At 33.4% G+C, this 25,757-nt stretch overlaps 2 protein-coding genes and 1 non-coding gene across 5 annotated transcripts; 1 reads left to right on the forward strand and 2 right to left on the reverse strand.

Moving 5' to 3' along the window:
- The first annotated feature begins 834 nt into the window (after positions 1-834).
- LOC137489039 (SLAM family member 9-like) lies at positions 835-10,189 on the forward strand. The gene is made up of 4 exons (XM_073937144.1): positions 835-3,346; positions 4,209-4,681; positions 6,485-6,552; positions 10,112-10,189. The coding sequence occupies exons 1-2, from the start codon at positions 3,058-3,060 to the stop codon at positions 4,580-4,582; spliced, it is 663 nt and encodes a 220-aa protein (XP_073793245.1). The 5' UTR covers positions 835-3,057; the 3' UTR covers positions 4,583-4,681; positions 6,485-6,552; positions 10,112-10,189.
- On the reverse strand, positions 3,379-12,068 carry LOC141380153 (uncharacterized). Of its 2 annotated transcripts, none has more exons than XR_012397686.1 (3): positions 11,473-12,068; positions 4,541-4,649; positions 3,379-4,317 (listed from the first exon to the last, which is right to left on the reverse strand). It is a non-coding gene; the product is annotated as an uncharacterized protein (transcript). The 2 variants fall into 2 exon arrangements; XR_012397685.1 differs by having other exon boundaries at positions 3,379-4,422; positions 11,473-12,067.
- A 1,780-nt stretch (positions 12,069-13,848) lies between these two features.
- On the reverse strand, positions 13,849-25,617 carry si:rp71-1i20.2. 2 transcript variants are annotated; one of them, XR_012397388.1, is made up of 6 exons: positions 25,374-25,611; positions 22,205-22,534; positions 19,042-20,690; positions 18,785-18,914; positions 18,529-18,670; positions 18,035-18,341 (listed from the first exon to the last, which is right to left on the reverse strand). XR_012397388.1 is itself a non-coding variant. In NM_001013487.2 (5 exons), the coding sequence occupies exons 1-4, from the start codon at positions 25,423-25,425 to the stop codon at positions 14,784-14,786; spliced, it is 789 nt and encodes a 262-aa protein (NP_001013505.2). In that variant the 5' UTR covers positions 25,426-25,617; the 3' UTR covers positions 13,849-14,518; positions 14,742-14,783. The 2 variants fall into 2 exon arrangements, 1 of the variants encoding a protein (NP_001013505.2); NM_001013487.2 differs by lacking the exons at positions 18,035-18,341; positions 18,529-18,670; positions 18,785-18,914 and adding exons at positions 13,849-14,518; positions 14,742-14,854 and having other exon boundaries at positions 20,355-20,690; positions 25,374-25,617.
- Between the last annotated feature and the right edge of the window lie 140 nt (positions 25,618-25,757).

Here is a 25,757-nt window from a genome sequence, read left to right on the forward strand (position 1 = left end):
CTTTTACAAGGAAGCATGACATTTATTCCCAAACCCTCAATCAAGGCCTATTCGATCAATTCCTTCACCATTAAACTGTCTTTCAAAGTCCCGTCTTGAAGATGATGTCTTTAATCACTGTAAACAACATCTAATGCAGATAATAAGTTGGAATATACTATTACTGTATATCTCTTGTGTTTCCGTCCATTGGGTGGCAACACCTCTTAACAGTCTTAAGTAAAAAAATTATATGTATATATATATATATATATATATATATATATATATATATATATATATATATATATATATATATATATATATATATATATATAATTTATTTACTTAAGAATTAAAAGAATGAATTATAAAATACCAGAAAACAATCATTGGAATTTGCTGTTCACACATGTAACATCCCAATGTTCTGGGAATGTCTTTGGTTTCCAGATTTTTGGTTTCCTTTGTTTAGCCAGGAACGTTTTCATAAAGGTTTGCATAATGTTATTTTAAAATTTGATTAACTCTATTATGACATAAAAAACAACCTTGAACAAAAATAAATAAATAAAACGTACGCTAGGAGAACATTAGACTATATGTTTGTTGGGCAGTTGCAAAACCAAAAGTGAAACCGGTACACAAGACAGAACTTATTAGTTTGCTACGTGCAATTTATGACTATGACCAGCAGATGTCCTCACAGTTTAACAAATTAATAAAATCTCAAGTAATGTCTTACATTACAGTTGAGAGAAGAGAATTGATGCTTTATAGTCGTTTGAATAGCCATCTTTGCATCTATATAACTTCCTACATAAATGTATAGTAGTATTACAGCTTACATTTATACATTTATTCATTTTCTTTTCGGCTCAGTCCCTTTATTATTTTATGTCGCCACAGCGGAATGAATCAACAACTTATCAAGCATATGTTATATGCAGTGGATGCCCTTCCAGCTGCAACCCAACACTGGGAAACATCTTTACACACTTATTCACACACACACACACACACACACACACACACACACACACACACACACACACACACACACACACACACACACACTACGGACAATTTAGTTTACTCAATTCACATATACCGCATGCTTGGACTTATGGGGAAAACTGGAGCACTGAAACACATTAAATAATGTGTGTTGTATTGTCCACAATGAAATACAACTCAATGTAAATTTTAAAATCATCACTTTATTTTTGTATTTTTGTATTTGCATTTTTCATATTGTTCTAACTTTTTGTGACTTGGGGTTGCTATATATCTGGAATGGTATTCATTCATTATCTTCAAACTGAAATGAAGCTCTTGTAGTGCCCGTCAACTGTTTTTAGACATAAATAAGCCAATACTGGCCACCATCATCAGAGAAGTGGCAGAGAGTGGACAAAACTACCCTACATCTTATTTCTATTGGCTCTTTGCTTTTTTTTCTGCTGATGACCTGTGCCCTCCCTGCCATGCCCCACTTTGAGAACCCTTTAGTACAGCTACGACAGAGAAAGTAAAACACACATCTGAAATTAAAGCTTGTGCAAAATGAATGCTGTTTTTTTGAAACTGCCCCCTACAGTTTCTGACAAAAATGACATGAGATAATTGCGGTGGGTTCCAAACATGACATTTTGAACTCCAAAGGGCACTTTGGAGTGAAAAAAAAACCATGGCCACTATATTCAAGTGTCATTCTAAACCAAATTGCCTAAAACCGCTCACTTTTAAGGGCCTTTTGAAATTAAGTATTTTTGATGGATACTGCAGGCCATGATCCTTTATTTAGGGAAGGTGTTTGGGGTCACATGTGGAATTCAGTTTGCATTGACCTCCTCTCTATGCTCTAAATCACTTCAGAGGCACCCTCCAAAGGGATTAGGGAATAGAGATGAGCCTTTCCGATAGCTGTTTAATTACATTTGTATAATTCTATGTATAATTCTTGTTATTTTTAAATACTGTATTATTAGTTTATATCCCTTATATCTGTAGCTTTTTATTTCACTAATTTCTGCACATTCTCTACAGTTTGTGGAAGTCCACAGTGATTACTTTGACCAGATTATTTTAAGACTGTTCAATTCTAAATTGGGGTACAAGTGTATCATCCTCTCTATTATAACCAGTTTGTTCATGGCTGTTTATACTATACAAATATCACCCTTTGCTAACTGTTGATGGTTTGGGAAGGCGTAGCTCACTAAACATGCAAAAATGTCCAAGATTGTTTGAATGTTTTCACTGCATTATTCTATAAATCAACTAAATCTGGAGAGTCCAGTTTGACCTGGTGTTCATATTTAACTCAATCTAGTGTTATTTATAGTAGGGCTGTTTTCGAAGTGCATCAACTGTAAGGTTCATAAATAGAAAGGAACAACATTTTCACCTACTAACTAAACAGATGTGTATTAAATTCCCACTCTCACCTACAAAAAACTGCCATCAGACCACATCTCTGAAAAAACCCACCGCAGGCTGCAGTTTGACTCATGCTTAGGCTGCTGCTAGAATCACAATGAGAGACAGCAGACATTATTAACACTTTCCACCACACATAAAAGCAACGTTTTGAAAACGTTTTTAAATACACGAGCCACACTTTAGAATTAAATATAAAAATATATACACAATATTGCATATTTCTACTTCAACCACCGCTTCAACCTAAAAGTTGCCTTTCTGTTTTAAAACATTTAAGTGTTAAATTATAAATAAAAAATTATTAGCAGGTTTAAGATAAAAAAAGAAGTAAACTAGTATTAGTTTGTAACCATATATCATTCCTAAAAAAATAGAGCATTTATTTCAGCCAATAGGAGGGTCAAACTCTCTTGTGGGCGGAGTCATGTTTTCAGAGGAGAGTTTTTATCCATCAATCTTTCACTGAACGTCTGGAGAAAATGTTTCGCATGTTTGCTTTATGTCTGTGCTGGTGGCGTTTAGCTGGTAAGTTTAATATGTTTTATTTTATACAGAGAGAATCCTCAAACTGAAGTCTTAAACTGTTTATAATCTGAATGTTTTCCAGGTGTGTTTGGCGAGTCTGTGTCAGTGATGGAGGGAGATTCGGTTACTCTAAACACTGATACTCAAATATCTACAGACGACATACAGTGGAAATTTGGAGCGAATAACTCTCTCATAGCTATAATTAAAATAAAGAAGCAAAATCTCTTCACAATTGATGATGCTCTTAATGGGAGATTCAGAGACAGACTGAAGCTGGACAATCAAACTGGATCTCTGACCATCATAAACATCAGATTTAAACATGCTGGGGATTATAAAGCAGAGATAACTGGAGTTAAACTGACAACAAAAAACTTCAGTGTTTCTGTCTATGGTGAGTAGAGATCATCATTTGTGATTGATCAGTGCTGATCTAAATGTCATGTTTTATTAAAAGAATATTTAACACAGTATTAAAGTTAAGCTTCATCAGCAGGATTTAAATAAGTGGCCTATATTCACAAACACAAAGAAATCTAGAGTTATCTGTGCACAACTTGCAACGCTTGTAAAACCACAAAACCAGTCATAGTTTTAGCCACAATTTGTATTCATACACCTAAAAGCTGAATAAATACGCTTTTCCAGTGATTCACGGTTATGGTTACAATATTTTTTTGAGTTTGAGGATGCAAAAAATGTCAAAATATTAAGAAAAATTGTCTTTAAATTTGTCTAACGAAGTGCTTCACAATCCATATTAATAATCAAAGTAAGTTTACAGTAGGAAACTTACTAAATGTATACACATATAAAAATACAATATATACGCATGCAACAAGACTGGTTTTGCGGTTCAAAGTCACATATCAAAGTGCTATATCCTAGCACTATAGCACTATATATGCTATATAGTATTTATATTCAAATATTAATTTATTTTGTAAATAGAAAAAACTATAAAACTGGTTTAAGGTTTAAAAAAAAGAGGGGAAGAAAGAAAGAACGAAAAAAATGAAAGAAAGAAAGAAAGAAAAAAAAGAAAGAAAGAAAAGAAAATAATTAAGAATAAACTACAAATTTTGTGTAAAGTAGTATTAAAAATTAAGTAAAAATGCCATGGAAAGTAAAAAAAAAATACTTTAGTTCTTTTAAACTTTTTTAACACATTAAAATTAACCCCTTATATTGTTTATACAAAAAATTAAAATTATGTTCAGGTTTACTGAGAAGTCTTTCTATTTTCTTGTTTCCAGCTCGTCTGCCTGTTCCTGTCCTCATCTTCAACTCTTCTCAGTGTTCTTCATCGCAGTATAATTGTTCAGTGTTGTGTTCAGTGGTAAATGTAAGCGCTGTGAGTCTCTCCTGGTACAAAGGAAACAGTGTATTGTCCAGCATCAGTGTGTCTGATCTCAGCATCAGTCTCTCTCTACCTCTGGAGGTGGAATATCAGGATAAAAACACCTACAGCTGTTTGATCAACAACACCATCAGCAACCAGACTACACATCTGGACATCACTCAGCTCTGTCAGACATGTCCAGGTATTACAATTTCAAAAATTAGTTTTAAGCAGAACTTCACGTACAGTAATAATGGTCTCCTTCAGGTCCTCCAGGATCTCAGATAGTGTTGATCTCTGCTGCTGCTGCTGCTGGATCTCTGTTGATTATTTCTGCAGTTGGGATCTTCTGCATCTGCAGGAAACACAGAAAAACAGACCAAGAAGGCAAGTGTCACCTACTGCTTTTAAAAACAACATAATAAATATTGTAAAATATTATCTAAATATTCCAGTCAATTGAAAGATGCAGTTAAACCACAATTATAAATAATAATAATAATAATGATAATAATAATAATAACAATTTCTGTAGATTTTGTCAAGATTCAGAATAGGGCTGCACAATATTGGAAAAAAAACAACTGATATTGCTTTATTTTTTATTCTTCTGAGATTGATATATTGCATTATTGAGTATAATTCACCAGGAGAATTGAAAAGCTGTATGTGGATTGAATTCATAATTTTACATTGATTTGTAGGGCAGTATATTGATATCAAATACCATAAATATAACAATAAATAAAGAAATCAAAACCATTGATAAATACAGTAGGGCAAAAATATAAGTAAAATAAGTAGTACTAAAGTTTGAATAATCAAATGAAAATAACACATATATATATCTACAGTTGAAGTCAGAATTATTAGCCCCCCTGAATTATGAGCCCCCGTTTATTTTTTCCCCCAATTTCTGTTTAACGGGGAGAACATTTTTTCAACACATCTCTAAACTTAATAGTTTTAATAACTCATCTCTAATAACTGATTTATTTTATCTTTTCCATGATGACAGTAAATAATATTTGACTAGATATTTTTCAATATACAGCTTAAAGTGGCATTTAAAGGTGTAACTATGTTGTTTAGTTTAACTAGGCAGGTTAGCGTAATTAGGCAAGTTATTGTATAACGATGGTTTGTTCTGTAGACTATCGAAAAAAATATAGCTTAAAGGGGCTAATCATTTTGACCTTAAAATGCTTTTTAAAAACTAAAAGCTGCTTTTATTCTAGCCGAAATAAAACAAACAAGACTTTCTTAGAAATTTTTTTTTTTAATTAGACATACTGTGAAAATGCAAAATCAAAGAGGGCTAATAATTCTGACTTCAACTGTATATATATATAATCTTCACCCAAAAAAATTAAGTTTGTTGTTTGCTAAGTTTGATTGTTTTTTGTTCAATCTACTTAAATTTGTTAATATATATATATAAAAGTAAGTAAACCTATTTCCTTCATGTTGTCCCAACACAAATCGACCGTGTGGAACCAACTGTGGAATTTGGTATCTCTGTGGTTAAACTTTGCAATTTTCAACAATTTTTTGAGTTTAACACAATTTTGTTGATTTCTAACATGCACTGAGCACCTTTTTTGCACTTTGCACAAATGAAATAAAACAAGACTTATAGCATCTCTGCACGTCAGTCATGTTTTTGAACATACTATACATAAATTATAAGATTAGTGTAATATAATTAATAACCTAATTAACTTTAAAATAACTAAATTAATAATAATTAATGGCTTAACTATAATCCCGACTCAAAAATTGCGACTCAACATCATAATCCCTGCACACAATGTGATATCAAGGTTGAAATGGAATATTGTGCAGCCCTAATTCAGAATAAACATGTGTAAACTTCTCATTTGGAAAGAAAACAGAAATGTAGAGCTGCATTAATTCAATACTGAAAAAAAATCTTTCTGAAAAATGTGAAGAAATCTCATGTAAAGCTGTAACAGACTAAAACATTTTTAAAACAGATTAAATATATACAAACATTGAAGTTATAGACTTTAAGAAAATTCAGTAATTAGAGTGACAATACTCTGTTAGGAGTTGTTTGGGCTAAAGTTAAATGTGAATGTAAAACTAGGCAATGACATTTTAAATGAATTCTTTCTTTTTGACAGCATTAACTGTAAATGTTGCAATGCATTTTTTTTATTCAAACAGTTGAGAATCAATTAGAGGAGATCACTTATGCTGAGACGATGTTCATCAAAAGACGTGTCCATAAATCAGTAAGACGCTTTATTATTCATTTATGACTATTGTCAGTGTGTAAGTGGATCAGCACTTGTGTTTTTGTCTATATGTAATCCTGGACTACAAAACAAGTCACATAGGTTATTTTTCTTGGTAATTTTAGACTTAAATCATCTCATATTTAATGAATAAATAAACTTTATTTCATGTATGGTTTGTTATGATATGAAAATATTTGACTATTTGAAAATCTGAGTATTCAAAAAACATATAAATGTAACATTTATAAATAAAAAGAGAAAAATCCCTGTTTAAAGTCCAAATTTACCTTAATGCATATCACTGATCAAAAGATGATTTTTATATATTTTATGGTAGAAAATGTACAAAATATCTTCACAGAACATGATCTTCACCTTATATCTTAATCATTTTTGGCATAAAAGAAAACTACAACGTTAAACAAGCAAAATTATAAGTGAAAGAACCTCGAAAAAAAATAAAAGTTAAAAAGCCTTTATTAGCATGGCTATTATTTTAAAATACAGCACTAGTTTTGCACTGCACCTACGCATTTTGGCAAACTTGCCTTCATCAGTGTGACAATCTTCTGGTGTGGCAAATTTGGCCAAACCGCATAGTGCTGTAATTTAAAATAATAGCCTTCTTCATAAAGGCTTTTTAATAGTTTTATTTACTTAGCTTACTTTTTGAGTGCCTTAGACTTATGATTTTGGTTGTTTATCTTTATGAATTCCTTATCCAAAGAGCATCAATACACTAATAACCCCCGAAGCACTTTGTGTTTGATTTAGGATTTAAAATTACAATGTTATTTAAATCTTTGTTTTGGTATTTTTTTGGTCACATATATTAACTATATATATATATATATATATATATATATATATATATATATATATATATATATATATATATATGTTTTTAAACAGAGAAAAGATTTTACAGGGAACTTTTATTCTAAATCTTGGACATATTTTCTGAAATAAAAATGAGCAATAATAAGGTGTGAAGCACCAGAAGCATATAATTGGAATATATTTTGGCTATTGTTGATATCCAGGAACTTTTTTATGTACTTTTTTTTTTTTACCAAAGAGGTTAGAAAAAAATCTTTATTCAAAAATAATTATTATTGTACTATTATTATTATAATTATTATAATCTTATAATTCTTCTTCTTATTATTATTATTATTATTATGTTTTGATTGTTATTTTTTATTGAAATGGCCAAATCGTGACATTGGACAGTTGAATGTTCTGGCCAGTTTGTTTTTTGTCTAATAAATGACAGTAGACTACAGTTTTTTTTTTACTTTAAAACTTTTACAGATTCCTATTTTTTCCTAATGATATATGATGTAAATTTGTATTTAAACATAAGCCCCTTTCACACATACTGACCTTTACGGAAAATTGCCGGCAATTTTCCGGAAAGGTTGTATGTGTGAACAGGTCCTTTTTGAAAATACCGGTAAATTCATTCTGGCTATTTTCCGGAAAGAGAAGTTGTAACATTACCGGCAATTTGCCGGAATGCTGCGCTGTGTGAACGCAGAAGGAAGATTCCCGTATTAAGCGCGTGCACGTCTAGAACGTGCTGACGTGAGACGTCTGCTTTAGCCAATCACAACAGTCAGACGCATTTACGTCCGCGCGGTTTGTGAGTAGAAAAGCCTTTGAATATTTTTCCAGACACATTTAGCTGCTAGAAGTTAGTCAGATCACGTTTATATGTTCTTCTTAATGCCAACTGTGTAAATAATCATCGATGAGATGCTTATGATAAGCCGTTGTTTGTTTACGTTCGTGTGCCTGTGAAACAGCCTGTGAGCGCCAGCTGTGAAAGTGATCCTGAGAAAGTTGTTCACAATATTGATCATCCACAGAGTTTGTAATTTAGCCAAATGTTTACAAATACAAGCGCAGCCGTTTAAAGCTCATTTGTGGTGAATGATGTCAGAATTTACCGGTATTTTGGAATGGATGTGTGAACGCTCTTTTCCGGAAAATTTCCGTATCGTCCTCGCCTGTGTGAACAGCGCTTTTTTCAATATACCGGTAAAGTCTTTCCAGAAATTTTCCGGATATTTACCGGTATCACTGTGTGAAAGGGGCTATAGTCTTGTTTAAAAAAAAAATTATTGCAGTTTTTTAGGAAAAAACTTTTTCAAAAAGTGTGGTTATGATGACGTCTGACTAGCTAATCCAGCAAAAAAAATGTCACTAAAATGCTGTATTTAAATCTCATTGTTAAATAGAAACTGAAGCGTATAACTGCAAAAAGGTCCACTTTTTGAGAAAAAAAGAACTATCCCTTCCACCAGGCTGGCTATGAGCCTGTATATATAACATTAAACTTTAAAACTTCAATGAGAAATGAAAGCTTTTTATTTACACAAAAAATTGAGTGAGTCGACCAAATTTACGTGTATACAGTCAAGGTGCAGCTCAAACAAATCTTTCTGCACTGCATGAGTACGAAGCGTAAAAAATTCAACACAACAATTAACATTCTTTGCATTTCACAGTTTTTATACATTTGAAGAGATACTAAATCTGTGTTTGTGCAAGTGAGACTATAACTACTGTATATACCATTAGCCTCTAACACCACAAATGTGGGTTTAGTCTGTGTAAAGTGCACTGCGTTTGTGCATTTGATGTTGCTTGCATGCACTTTGTAAAAACTACAAGTCTGGGTATTTGCACATGTGCAGTCCTTTGGCAGCCATCTTTAAAACAATTTCAATCTCTTTTCATTTCTCCTAATAGTGTATTATGAAGCTTGCAATTAAATTTCACTTTTAAAAGCACAAATGATATTAGAATACAACCATCTCTCAAGTGTTGTTTACTATGTTCAAACAGCTTATTTTTAAGGTTGGATCAGCCAATGTGCTTTTGACCAGTTTCTATAGCAACCAAAGCTTCTAATAGCAGTTATGGGATGGCGTTATAAAAAAGTGATTTGTGATATTTTATTTTGAACTATTTTCCTGCAAGACATTAAACGCTAAACACAGCAAAATGCAGTTTCCTGAAAACTAAAAGCACTGAAATAATGAAATGGCAGCCCAGAGTTCTGATCTAAACCCGATTGAAAAAATATGCAAACCAACGTAAAGTTAAGAAACCAAACTTTTAAAAAGACCATAGAAATCTAGCGATGTCCTGAAGTATTTTCTGATGTACAGTCCTCTTGCTCAGTTCTTACTCATTTTTGACTGCTGTAACCTTCAGAAATGCTCATTATATTGCTTCACGCTACAGTCATTGCCATTTCTGTAATGTTGATCAGTGTTTTTCACAAAATATCTTTATATAAAATATCTTTGTTTAAAATATCAAAGTACTTTGGTTATTTTGTAAAACCCTTTCTCAGAAATAAAAGCTGTTTTTTTTTTGTCAAAATATCAACATGAGAGTCATGGAGCACCAACAACTAAAATAACATTTAAATATATTAATTCTACAATATCAATCTCCCCTTTATAATGTATCTAAAGCTGATCAGGATGAATTTTAAATTAACAAATCTGTTTAATTATGTGTTTTTTTTTTTTTACAGAAAAGTAAAGAGAATCATCAGGTGCTGTATGGCCAAGTCATGACCTGAAAATAAACTTTAATCTTTTTCTGATTATGAGACCGGCCTGTGTGATGAATTTCATGAAGAGCCTCTGTCAACAACCTCAGATTGGGAGTCTGAGTTTTGGTTTTAAAATGTGATTAAAGGGATAGTTTACACAAACAAATTTATTTACTTATCCAAGTGAATCAGGCTATCTACCGTCCATCCCATATCCGCTTTCAAAATAAATAAACAACTTTAAAATTCATCATACACATGTATGCAGTGCTGAAACGCTCTTTTTCCTCTGATTGGTAAATCTGAGCTTGAAATGAAAATAAAAACAAATGGTACCCTTTGTTATAGCCTTTGTTATATTCTGGTCCTGCAAACTACTTTAAAAAAAAAACTAAACATTAAAAACACTGAGTAAACAATATTACTTATTATTATTATTATTGTTATTATTATTATTATTATTATTATTTAGGCCTACAGTAGCTCTGAAACAATCATGCAAACCAGATGTTGCTCGGAAATGCTCTGCTCAGCATCAGGTGCACAGCAGCAAAACGTTCAACAGCAAACTATGACCTTATTTTAATGGCAAATGTTTAATAATACTGCTAATTTACTTTTTTTTATTTCATTTATGCATTTGCAATGAATGTAAGCCTGATAACTAAATAATAATAATAAAAAGCCTGGGTGCTGATTCACAGAGGGCTCTTATTTTGAGTGTGATTTCACAAGCTCAGATTTGGTTGGCCAATCAGAGGAAAAAGGGTGTTTCAGCACCGCATACATGTTTAATGAATTTTAAAGTTGTTTATCCATTTTCTTACCCTAAACCAAAAAAAAAAAATTAAAAAAATCGAGCCGAAACCTTTTTTTTCTTCATTTTTTTGAGCCAACAAAACCCCCAAAAAAATGCAGTTTTCTTTTTTTAGTCTGAAAACATATATGGAATGGAAACAAGATACCGTGATTGAAGTGGTTCAAAACCTTTACAAAATGTCTTAACTCTGTTAAACACAAGTTAATATATTTTGAAAAAAGCTGTAAACTTGTAACTATAGATTGATTTACAGGTTTTCAGTTTTTTTCAAAATATATTTTAAGCTTAACAAACAAAAGAAACTCAAACTAGGTTTGGAACAAGTGAAGGGTGATTAAATGATGACTAAATTTTTAGTTTTAAGTGAACTATCCCTTTAAAAAAGTAATTACTGTCTGTTTAACACTGACTTTTAACAAATTGCCTAACTCATAATACTCATTGTAATTTTAGTCTAAAGCCTTAAGTGTAGCTCATGTGAAATGTGCAAAAGTGCGAGACGTATGTGCAATATACTCACCAAAAGTGTGAGAATGCTCATTTCTCAGTTTGTCTGTTTATGTCTGTGTACTGCCATGTGGTTTAATGTGCTGGACCAACAGCTTCTGCACGAGCTTGTGAAAGTTCAATGTCTGCTTGGTCGGTTTATGAATGCGTGTCTGTGTAAAAAGCGTGTGGTTGCTTTTTCCATTCCAACTCACGTGTAACCGTTTGACTTCTGCTCTACATACTGTACAACTCAATGATGAACTCATCAGTGCTCATAGTTCACAATCAAAGATCAAACCCAGTAATAATATTACCATGAAATATGAAGATATCAAAAACTAAAACATGCATAATGACTGCTGTGGTTTTGCTGATAAGCTTTGTTTACCCCTCTTTGTTTTAAAATCATGCTATGTGAATATATGCCATGTTTAATTTATGGTTGTAATACATATGGTTGCCTAACATGCTGATATCTGATAGATATGTTTCTCCATTTTGGGGAGAAATTAACTATAACAAAAGCACAACTGCTATCAAAGGCAAAACAGAAATTGTTAAATTGTCAAAATTTAGATAAGGCTATTGTGGAGAGGTAAGCATGGTCGAACACCCAATAAAGGGGGAGAGCATGCTCAGAGCTCGGCGGCTAATCAGCAGGCCAATCAGAAATAATAAGCAACACCTGTTTATTCTAGTGATTGGGCCGGAGAGACACCCGTCTTAAGGAGAACGGGAGGAACAGTTGGGAGAGAGAGCTGAGCGACGACCACACAATGTGAGCTGTCTTTTACATTTATAAATTCTAAATAAAATCTGTTACTTACCTCAACGCCGACCCTGTCTTCTTCTTCCCACACAAAAAGAAACTTTGTTACAGCTATCAACTCTTTTGTGACAGAAAGGCTTTGTTTGCTCATTTTTAATAATAAAAACCTATTAAACTGTGCGAAAACTCTAATCAGTCAAAATTCAACCACTTTTTTGTGTGAGTAACTTACACTTCCAGTGTTTGAGCTTATGTTGTTTTAACTGTGGGGAAATTATGGATAAACTCTGTTGAAGGTCTGCAACAGCTCTCGGAAAAGAAAGATATACAAGCTGTCACTGGAGCAGTATCAGGGCTGAGTGAATAATCAAAATCGACATTCAGAACCTACAATCGATCAAAATTTTCCAGGTCCATTTTTTTCAATTACTTTCTCTACCATGGAGTCATGACCCTGCTCTGTTTTCCACACTTTGCAGCCACATCTGATCTCTCTGGTCAAGTTGAATGATGGATCCATTCTTGAGCCTTACTTTGGACGATGATTAAAAGCTGTTCCAGAGATGCCTTGAGATGGCATATTTTCCATTACATTAAAATGATCATTCACATTAAAATATTTGTTTACAGAAGATGCCAGAAATGCACTGCTTAAAATACTATTTACAGGATAAAGACTTATTTTATTTAGAAGAGATACTGCTTATGTTTTATTTTTTTTAATAAAAGTTATTTATTTTTACTTTTTTCTAAACAAAAAAAAAGTGACTTTGTTTTTAGGCAATGTGTGTTTTATTTTTAGTTGGTCAATGTTGATGTTTAATAAATAAACATCGATAGTCATTGTGTGTTTTCCTCAGTTATTTTAAAATCAAGCACCCTTCATTCAGAAATCTCTCACTTGTAATATGAGCATATTTACTGTACAATACCTGCGAGTGAACTATCAGGTCCAAAAAAACAACATAAATAAAATAATTGTTTATTAAAATGTTCAATTTATCAAGATTTTGGTCTTAGGCCAAATCGCCCCGCCCTAAGCAGTACAAAAAGTAAAAAACTTTGTAAAAAAATAAATAAAATAAATAATATATATATATATATATATATATATATATATATATATATATATATATATATATATATATATATATATATATATAAAATAATATTTATATATATATATATATATATATATATATATATATATATATATATATATACATACATACATACATGTATATAAATATATAAATATCTAAATAGGTATCAATAAACTAACAGGCAGTTGCAAAACCGAAAGTGAAACCAACAGTTTATGTGCAGTTCATGAGTGTGACCAGTAGATGTCATCACAGTTCAGCAAATTAATAAAACCTCACTGTAATTCTAAAGATCTTTTTTTTTTTGGAATACAGTTGATAGGAAAGCCTTGAATAAGGGAGTATATCCATTACTATATTCATATTGTATTGAGCTTAATAAATGCACGTTGATAACATTTTTAGAAGATAAGATATATGTATATCCCTTATGTGCAAATGACTATGTTAATTTCCTGTTATTTTACAAGCTTATTTTTAGATAAATAATTCAATACCATAACATATTATAAACAAAGTAAAACTGACAATTAACGTCATTTAATTAAACTGTAGAGTTTAATCAAAAAAAGTAATTATAAAACTGAATACTGACAGACAACAGCAAAGGTTAAAGTCGTGTTTGGAGCAAGCTTAATAAGCCAACAGACTACAAGGTAAAAACATTTAAACACTGCTAGAAGTAAACTGTACTGTAAAGAATACATTTTTTATGGAAATCAAGTGTAAAGTACACACAAAAAACATTTTAACACACACACACACAAAATTATTACATGTTTATGTAATTTAAATTGTTCCAGCAAACTTTATACTGAGACAAACTGGTGCCAACCTAAGCAAAATCAACTTAATCATAATCAAATTCGTCTAAATCACCTATAGGGAATATTAAAGTGTGTATTAAAGGCCACAGGTGTCTGTGTTGAGGAATTGTCCTGTCAACAAGATGAAGCTCATTCACCTTCTCACTCCAGCAGAGCTGATCCTCCACTGATCCTTTTCAACACCTCCTCCAACCCAAAGCTATTCTTATTTAGCACACTTTCTTCACAATTCTCTAATAGCGTATCCTCTCCAGTCTCTCTTTCAGTATGTGTTGCTGCATTGTTTTATTGGCAGCCTGAGTCTTATTTAAGAATCTCTCCTCTCGCTCAAAAGAATGCTACTACGATCACCAGCATCACCGCCTTTCTGTTGGGAAACTTCACAAAATGTAAAAGAAATGGTTAAACTTGATAAAGAGGTCTTGGATTTCTGCTTCCCTCTTTTATTTGTTTACAAAACTGTTTATTGTATAGAGCAAGTTAAAGGTGAGTAAATTATGGCAGAATTTTCACCTCAAGGTAAACGTTTTTATACTAATTAGAGTTTAATTTTGATCAGAATACTCCACATCTTGTTAAATCAGCTGCGTGTAATACTCACAATCTGTGCTGCTGCTCCATCATTTGTGGTGAAGACGATAAATCACAGCAGCAACAACAGCATAACAACTATTCCTGCTATTGCACCTCCAGACAGCTGTGAAGGCGAAAGAGCTGAAAAGAAACAGGGATTATTATCAGAGAGTGATGGATCTTAAATTCTGTATTTAACAACAGCTCTGATTCACGTTCACACTTTTCTGCTTTGGTCATCAGAAGCTTGTATTAATTTCTATGTTGATTTAAAATAAAAGTGTTTGAATTCTTATAACTAGCTTGCAAAAGATATAGCCGGTAATTGGCTGTAATCATACTAATGCCTTAATTTCGCATATGAATATAAAAGATTACTTTGAATTTTTATAGTTAAATACTGTGAAGTGATACTATACTGTGAAAAATTACAGTAATTTGTTGTGAAAATCTGGATTTTTTTTTTTTTTTACAGTGTAGTTTCTGGATTCAGATCAGTTAAATTTAGTTAGTTCAGTCAACTCTCAGCACCAGGACAATGAAAAGACATGATCAATGTAGTAGATTAGAGTAGTAGATTAGTAGTCAATGTAGTAGATTATTGAATAATAAGCTATACATTTTTATGGTATCCCATGGATAATAAATAAATAGATGAATAGAAATAAAAAGGGGTGTAACAATATTGTAAACACCGTAATAGTCATTTTTTTTTTCAATATTACCGTAGGCGCATGTCTCAATAAAACTATATTTCTAAGAAAAGTTTGCTTAGGCGAATGAAGCGAACGGGAGGTAGCGGGAACTACAATTTCCATCAGCCTAGGTGTGGCCATCACAATACGAAAAAGGAGAAAAGGTGACAGACAAAGAAAAAAACATTATGTAGGCATTGCCAGACTGTGGTAAAATATAAGTCGGGGAATACGACTAATAACAGTCATGGGGACTGTAGAACACAGCACACTTGTTAGATTAATGCAGACATAAGCCCCTTTCACACTGTGATACCGGTAAATATCTGGAAAATTTCCGGAACGACTTTACCGGTATATTCAAAAAAGCGCTGTTCACACAGGTGAGGACGTTATGGAAATTTTCCGGAAAAGAGCATTCACACATCCATTCCAAAATACCGGTAAATTCTGACATCATTCACCACAAATGAGCTTTAAACGGCTGCGCTTGTGTTTGTAAACATTTGACTAAATTACAAACTCTGTGGATGATCAATATTGTGAACAACTTTCGCAGGATCACTTTCGCATGTCGAGATGTTCATAATATGTGCGTGTGCAGGCGCTCACAGGCTGTTTCACAGGCACACGCAAAGCTTGAAGGTAAACAAACAACGGCTTATCATAAGCATCTCATCGATGATTATTTACACAGTTGGCATTAAGAAGAACATATAAACGTGATCTGACTAACTTCTAGCAGCTAAATGTGTCTGGAAAAATATTCAAAGGCTTTTATTCTCACAAACCGCGTGGACGTGAATGCGTCTGACTGTTGTGATTGGCTAAAGCAGACGTCTCACGTCAGCACGTTCTAGACGTGCACGCGCTTATTACGGCAATCTTCCTTCTGCATTCACACAACGCAGCATTCCGGCAAATTGCCGGTAATGTTACAACTTCCCTTTCCGGAAAATAGCCAGAACGAATTTACCGGTATTTTCAAAAAGGGCCTGTTCACACATACAACCTTTCCAGAAAATTGCCAGCAATTTTCCGGAAAGGTCTGTATATGTGAAAGGGGCTAATGACTTGTACCGCAAAGAGTCCTCTATCTCACTCACGGCTTGTCCTCTCAAGTGGTGGAACGACAATGCACAGCGTTACCCACTGCTGTCAACCTTGGCTAAATCATATCTCTCTGTCCCAGAAACCTCAGTCCCAAATGAGAGGGTTTTTTTTTTCTGTTGCAGGAGACATGCCCAGAGATCCCAGCTTTTACCAGATTATAGTTATATGATAATTTTCCCTAAAAAAAACATCTCTATCTAAGTGAGTGAGTGAGTGATTAAGTGTTGAATGTGATGAGCTTTCAACAATACTAAATTGAAACTTCATTTATTATTTTTTACATGTTTTAATAGTTTTTTGTTATTAAAATTGAAAAATTGAAGTTCCTGTTTCAAAACTTACAGATAGATGGCTAATTTGTATGTCATTGATATGTTCAGTGCTAAGGTAAATAAACACTTTTGCCACTTTTTTCAGGTCTTTTCATTAGTTTTGTTTTTCCTGTAAATGATTCAATAAATACTGTACCGTGCCATTCATACCGAGGTATTATCGTACAGTGAAATTCTGATACCGTTACATCCCTAGAAATGTATGTGATTTTTTCATGCAATTAACATACTTTCTTAGCAATAGATGCTATTTAAAGAAAGTACAAACCTTGCCTGAAACAAGAGCATGATCAACAAAGTCTAAACCTCAAAGTTAAATACCAGTCATTAATATTATGAATATATTTTCATTTGTGTTATGAAATGTGATAATTGTTAAATGACCTGAAAATACAGCAATTATTATAATTATTAGCTGTATGTTCATGTCCTTTAAGAACTATTACATTTTTCAAAATGGAAAAAGTGCATGTTCAGTGTATTTTTGCTTATTTATATTTTATTTGTTGTATTTTCATTTACACTGTGTTCATAAAAGATTCATTTATTTTTCAAAATGGAAAAAAACATAAAAACATAAAAAAAAGTGTTCAACATTTAACAAAAACAAAAATGTTTTAGAATGCGTTTCATTGCCAATTTATATGATACTTGATAATTTGTGTCTGGTGATAATACAGTTTATCGAAAATAAGCATTCAGATTGACTGTGACAGTCCTTAAAGCGATTTTTCAGGATTCAAATACAAGCATGCAGAGCAAGTTTTCTCCACCACATCTATCATGGACATTCAAGCCATAGCCAAAGGAGATGCAGATAGCCGACTCAAAACGATGACTACACAGCAAATTCTGGTCTTTGGAATAAACTCCCTGGGAGTCAAAATCAACTCAATCTGAGTGTACATGCGTGACCATCAAATGTACTCCCATTCAGAGTTAAAATCACTCTGCTTTTGGAGTTGAATTTTAACACATTTTTTTGAGTTAGATTATAACACTTTCTGGAGTTAAAATTGTAATCCTACAGAGAGTACTTTTACATTTGGGTATAATATAAACTCCTTACCAATGTTAAAATGTAACACTTTTTAGAGTTAAAGTGTACTTCAAACAATATATATATATATATATATATATATATATATATATATATATGAAAATGACTGAACTGATGCAATACTCTTTACTTACTGCTTTTATTCATGCAAATCCACACATTAGATTTAGAATTTCCATCGATGTACACACTTTGAAATTAATTGTCATCAAAGCATTAAATCTAACAGCAAAACATTTACAATTAATATATGTTAGCAGCTAGTGCCAACTAAAACCAATGGCTTAGTAAAATTGCATGAGACAATCAACACATTACATTATATAAAATTAACTTCACAGGAATCAGAAGCAGCAAAAAAATATCTTGTCATACTCCTTAATCACAGTCAACTCTGCTGGCTTTGAAGTTAGAATTTGCTCGATTTTCTGAAACGAAGAAAAAAAAAAGTATTTAGAAAGATAACCAAAATTAATATTTTTTTAACAAAAAAAACTTAATCTAATAACTGTGTTTATACTATTTTTTTACTTTAAAATGCATTCATTTTGTAACGTTATTTTGTAATGTTTACGGTATAATATCTATGTATATGGAAGTTTAAAAAAAAATTACATTTTTTGGACACTGCCCATTAAAGGTTGAATAATTTGAGATCCAGAATCACTGCTGCTCAAACTGCTTGACAAAGACAATGTATCTGTCAGACTTGGGGAGGAGGGCACTTCAACAGCCCCTTGCTGCAGGACAGTCAAATCTGATGAAAAAACAACAACAACACGTGTCAGCAAATGGTTCTGAAATGCACACTTTCACTCTGAGTCATGAGACCAACTTTCAAAATCTATAAAAATGTTCTTAAATAACCTACCATCATTAGTGTGGATGACATGTTTCTTTGGTTGTTGCAAGTTCTTGAAATACATCCTCATCCACCTCTATGCCATGGTCATCTGTGACTTTCGATGCTGTATCCTCTGGTATCACAAACTTGTGCTGGACTACAACATAACAACAATGTATAATTTATCAAATAAATTTCAAAATGACTGTTATTATTATTATTATTATTATTATTATTATTATTATAATAAAAAAAAAAAAATACTCTGTTACGCTAAAACTCACCCGCACTGAAAAAATCCAAGAAACAATCTTCTTCCAGTTTAATATATTTTTTCTTGCCTACAAATTGCACTTTTATCAGCATCGTGGCCTGAAATAAAAAAGATAAATGTTATTTAACAACTTATGTTAGTGTGATTGAAAATGTAATGTAAATATAGCTGAAAACAGCATACTCTCACGGTCACGACTAAATCATGATACAATCCAAAACATTTCATGAGCAATATTACACATATTAAATCTTACAGACATAAAGCTCTATAGCTTGTTCACATCCACAACATTTTTTAAAAAACTGCACAAAACAGCCACATTGGAAAAGCTAACATGCTATGCTAAGTTAGCCACATGCAGTCACTAGCCTCACAGTACAAAATGAAACAGCTACAGCAAAACACACTTTTATATATACATTTAGAAAAAGCTTTTAGAATTGTATAACAATGCACTTTTACCTACCTCACAACGAAGAACATAACTCCAGTTCTCATGTGCTGCTCGGCAGAGTTGTGTAATGGCGGACTTTATCAAAAAATTTAACTCCAGTAAGGAGTTAAAGCACGTTTCTGAACACCAGAGAATGAACTCCAGAATACAATACAGCAAGGGGTAATCCATAACACAAAATTGTGTTAAAGTTTAAAAATAAACTCAAAAAAATTAACTCTTTCACACTTTTTTGCCTAACTCCTAATTTTTCAACTCCAGAAATTTGCTGTGTACCATTACTTCCTACACTACGACCCATAGAGCTACCCAGATACATCATCTGCGTCAGGAGCTTCTCTTCCTCAAGAAACTGTATAAGAAAGCTACTGATGAGGAGAAGCAACTATTAGCGGAGTTGAAAAACATTTTGAGAAAGAAGCTGATCATCCTACACAGGGCAGAGTGGCATATCTGAGACAGGGGCGAGAGAGAGCCAGGAAGTGAGCGGCCTTCATCACTAATCCCTTCGGCTTCACAAAACAGTTGCTTAGGGACAAACGCAATGGCCATCCGATCCGCAAGCGAAGCCGCCGAGAAGGCCACAAGGTGGATGTGGATTAAGTGGGTGGATCCGTGGACTGCTGCTGGGACACAAGTCAGGACTTGATCAACCCCGGCTGGGTGACAGTGTGTGATGTTGAGAGACCCGAAACACCCAATGATCCCAGGATACATTACTGATGATGTGTCCCAAATGCATCCATGAGCATTTCTTGCATAAATTTGTAAGGCACATTGGAGATTTTATCTCCAACTCAACATTTATTTTTAGGTTAAAGTATAATGAACTGTTGAACGTTTAAGGAAAAGAATAAAATACTCACAAGTGACAGTAAGACTGAATCTCTTCTCTCTGGTGATGCTGAAGCGTCTGTCGCTGCTGATTAAAATCACTAATTTATAATTTCCAGAGTCTTTGATGCTGGTTTTCGTGATGGTCAGAGATGCAGATTCATTGTCCAGTTTCAGTCGGTCCGTGAATCTCTCTTTACACTGAACATCAGCGCAGATCTGACTCTGATTTACAGAGATTTCAGCGATGAGAGTGTTATTAAGCAAACACTTCAGCTCAACAATCTGGTCTCTTCTTACGCCAGGATTAAAAGTGACAGACTCTCCCTGGTTTTTCTTTACTTTATTATAATGAGTAGCAGGATCATCTAAAAAATTAAATCAACAGATCATGAGATTATCTCTGGTGAATAAAATCTATTTACTGCACATGAATCAATGCACACCCTCTTAATAGTAGAGATTCTAAAGGTGTCTTAAAATATTCATTTATTTTTCGAAGTTTAGATTACATTTTAATAACAAAATTACACCTTTATTATTGTTTAAAGGGCCATGAAACCCCCTCGTTTCAGCAGGGTGTTTTCACACCTCTACTTTGGAAAAAGTCAGAAAAGTGGGCGTGTCCAGCTCTGTTTAGCGGGGAGTGTCGGAGGAAGAAAAGTGGGATGGTGTGGGAGTGTCTATTTGGGCAAGCGCGAGTTTTAGAGTCAAAATACACAAACAGGAGAAAGTGATGGTGTTAAACCTACATGGACATCTGTAGTCGAATTATTTGCCAAAATTATTAAATGGCGGACTTTAACTGCAGTTTGGCTCTTTCATTCAGGGAATTCATTCATGTCCCTCGCGACAAACGAGATATTTGATTCGAGGAACTGCTCTAAGCGTGTATTTTTCGTGCAATGTTTGATTTTGCATGGCGAACGAGAGAAAAAAAACCTCCGCATTTCCTGGAAACTTGGATGCACACGGCAGGTAGCGTCAGAAAGCCGCGTGTGTTATTCCGGTCACTTAATGCGGTGAAAACCCTACACGAGGTTAAAGTTTGGTTGTGGTGCTAACATGTTTACACTCAGTGCAATGGTTAACTTAGTTCGATACAAACAAACTGAATAAACAAAGAGCGTTGGTCGCTCACTTACCAAATCTGTAGAGACAGGACAATCACCAGCAACTAGAGCCGCGTCTTTATTTAGAGGAGACTACAAGCGAATCCGGATCTCAGCGTTTGCAGATGAGAACAGCTCTCAGGTAAACAATAATCCTCCTTAGACACATAAGTTATTGTTGTCGAGCGTCGCGTACACTGTTAATACACACGAGAGTCTGAGCTCTCACAGAGAGAAAATGAAACTGCAGCAAACTATAAAAGCAACACTTCACGCTTGTTTTGCCAACACAACGTGGCGTCTCTGTCGTCTAAACACTGTGACAGTAATGAATATTAATGAAGTTGCACAATAGAGCGCGCTGATTGGTTTGAACCAAGCCTTATTCATGCATTAATGCATCACACTGTAAGACGTAATAAGACTCACTCTGGCACAGACGTCCAGACGCTATTAGTATTAGTAGTCACGTCCAACGCTATTATGTCATGACCGTGACGCAGCTTCAAAAATTCGTTTCAAACCAGAAGTACGAATTTGCTTGATATAACGCAAAAACTACCAACTTTTTAAAAACACTTTTTAGTGAAATATAGGTGTCCTAACAGTGTTTTTAAGCAGTGTGGGACACATATACGACTGTCAACAGCTCAAAAAAATGTGTTTTGGTGTTTCGTGACCCTTTAAATGAAGTGGTCCATTAATGTAACCGTTCTTAAGAGTGCAGATAAAGAAAATAAAAATTCTTTAAACATTCATGAATAACTCACCATGGACAGTAACGTTAAAGATGGTTCCCCCACCCCCAATAACCACCAGTTGATAAACCCCAGAGTGTGTGTTTGTGATGTTCACGATGGTCAGAGCTCCAGTCTTACGGTCTAGCCTCAGTCTGTCTATGAATATCTCAGTGCGGTCATTACACTGAATATCAGTACAGTTAAAACGGAGATCTCCATCAAGTTGAGCGATGCGGATGTCGTTAAAATACCATTTAACGTCTGCAGGCTGTAGATTTTTAACACCAGCAGTGTGTAGAGTGACTGAATCTCCAACCGTCACTGACACCAAGACAGCATCTGCATAAACACCAGTCATATCTGAAGAAGACAATCAATATAAGCCAAAGAAAAATACACAATAATGTATCATAGAGACTGAAAGTACTTAAACAATTCCATAGTGAAACACAAGGGCGTACTGTAGATTTACTCTGGACATTGTTGGGAACATACATCCTCAGAGATGCATTGAACAGCCCAAATTCGTGCTTTTAAAAATATGAATAAAGTACTTAATAACATAAAATAAACACTTAATAATACAAATAACAATCACGTCGCATGCTGCAAAAGTCAATTTACATGATTTTACTGCAGCCAGGCTTTGAGGAGGTATGGATGTAGAGAAATTTAGAGGTGTGTGATGCAATTTAACTGTTTTTATCCCGATTATAGTTTCTCATAATCATGTAGGCCAAAATCATAACCCAATTTCAATTAATTGCACAGCCTTGGTTAATAGTATCATGGTGAACTAGTAGTGAACTTGACTTTTTGTACGTGTGGGTAACTAAGGGTGAACGGAACATTATTTTATTATTTTGAAGTTGATTACAGTTTTGGTAGAGACATTTCAGTAATTGGTGGATATTGGTGTGGATATGTCTCCTCCGTCCATGCCAATTCAACGCCCGTAGCAAACAAACGCTGTTGAACATCACTCATTAACACCATAGACTGTAAGATCTATGATATTTGCGTATTGTTGTACATCCTGCATGTTTTAAGCAATGTGTAAGCGAGGCGGACAACTAACGTGCGCTGCACTGGACTTTAGACCTGCTGGTCTATTGAGCAGTCTATTTTAGTTCCTCAAAATAGCAACATGCCAACAATGCGCCTTAACACACTTCTTTTCTAGAACAAAACACCCATAAGTCCACAAAGTGATGCAAATAGATTTGCTATTTACGCAACGTGGCGGAAAACTGGAAAATTAAGGTTGCATGTCTGTAATGTGAACCCATCTGTGTGTGTTCTTTCTTTCTTTCTTTCTTTCTTTCTTTCTTTCTTTCTTTCTTTCTTTCTCTCTTTCTTTTTTCCTCTCTTTCTTTTTTCTTTCTTTCCTATTTTCTTTCTTATTTTCTTTCTTTCTTTCTTTCTTTTTTCCTCTTTCTTTTTCTCTTTTTTTCTTATTTTCTTTCTTTCTTTCTTTCTTTCTTTATTTCTTATTTTCTTTCTTTCTTTTTTCCTCTCTTTCTTTCTTTCTTTCTTTCTTTTTTCCTCTCTTTCTTTCTTTCTTTCTTTTTTCTTTCTTTCTTTTTTCCTCTCTTTCTTTCTTTCTTTCTTTCTTTCTTTCTTTCTTTCTTATTTTCTTTCTTTCTTTCTTTTTTCCTTTCTTTCTTTCTTTCTTTCTTTCTTTCTTTCTTTCTTTCTTTCTTTCTTTCCTTCTTTCTTTCTTTCTTTCTTTCTGAATTTCTGAATAATAAATTCAGCAGAATCTGAATTTCTGAATCTAGCCAAAGTATAACTAGTGCTAGTTCTGTGTCCATCCCACCGTATATACCCTCAGTCACTACTCCCTATATTAATACATTAATATAGTACAATTGAAGGACTGAAAATTCATGTTAAACACTTTGAGACATCGTTCACAGCTAAAGAATGTTGAATGGTAAAAAATGATTTTTGTGCAAATATAAGAGGTACACTAATTTTGACCAGGTACACTAAAGGGGTAGGATGTGAACACATCAGGAGTTTTAATCTTGTACATATACATATATATATATATATATATATATATATATATATATATATATATATATATATATATATATATATATATATATATATATATATATATATATATATACATATATATGTATACTGTATATACACGAGTAATATCACACTCCTAGCAGTGCAATATGGCTGTATATCGGCACTGGTGGGAGGCGTGCGTTGGCACGAGCCCGCAGGCCGAATGCCTTAGTGCCCCCCACCAGTGCCGATATACAGCCATATCGCACTGCTAGGAGTGTGATATTGCGTTTATACAACAGTTTGACGACATAGTTGTGTATATAAAAACAAAATCAAACATGAAGAGTCTTAAAAACCCTTTATGAGGAACTACTTTCTTCCGGATTCAAATCATAAGCTGACAGTTAAACAGTTGAGCAAGCATCTTTTAAACTTTAGATCTGTAGTGTCTGCTTTTTGCTTGCTGTATGTGGGCGGAGTAATACACATAGGGTAAGGAGGCTGTAGGAGTTGTGATACTGCAGAATATCGCACGGCTATCAGCCGATCAGATTTGAGAACCAGACAGAACTGTTGTGTGTGTGTATATATATATATATATATATATATATATATATATATATATATATATATATATATATATATATATATATATATATATATATATATATATATATATATATATATATATATATATATTTGATCTTTATTTCCTGTTTGGTCGTTTCTTTGGCACTTTGGATTTTTGTTTTTGTACACTTGTATATATTAGGTTTTCACCTGCCAGCACTGTAAATAAAACACACTGTTCACTGGAGTAATAGAGTATGCCAGCAATTTGTTTTATACCCCCAAACGCAGTTTGCACCACCAGAGCAAGCTGATGCTTGTCGCAGTCTGTCCGTGTAAAAACTGCACAAACTGCATTTAGAAAGTTAATCAAGTTTCGGCTTGTGTTATAAAAGTTTTGCCCAATAACAAACCGGATTAACTTTTTACAATTAAGTTAAAGTAACGTAAAATCATAAGTTCTCGTAACTTTTTTAATGTACATTTGTTACGGTTTAGCTTTAAACCAAATTCCGTCACCCAATGATTTTTAAGACAGTGGTTTGCTTTGGAAGCACAAAAATCATGTTCATTTAGAAAAAAGTAATCATTAAGCTCTTACCATTGTTGAGAAAACACAACAACACTGCAAGCACACTGAAGACAAACTTCATTTTTACTGCTTTTCCTCATAAAGAAACAGATGCTGATCCACCAATCTGGACTGAGGTAATTTCAATTTACTAGAACTTCTATGTTAAGCAGCTTTGACACAATCCACAGTGTAAAAGCACTAGAGAAATAAAGACGAATACCTCAGCTCAGTGACAGTTGTTTCCACTATAAAGTTCAAGACAAGTGAAACTAACCTGAGAAAAGGTGTGGTTTAATGAATATGCGAAACCTCACAGGTCTTGCTTGTCTATACATGTTTGCACTTACAAATGCATGGCATGTGCAAATGCATGACTTCTGCAGTGCATTTATTGAAAGAATTTGAATTTGA

This window comes from Danio rerio, chromosome 22 (genome assembly GCF_049306965.1).
Source record: "Danio rerio strain Tuebingen ecotype United States chromosome 22, GRCz12tu, whole genome shotgun sequence".
NCBI classification, from domain to species: domain Eukaryota; kingdom Metazoa; phylum Chordata; class Actinopteri; order Cypriniformes; family Danionidae; genus Danio; species Danio rerio.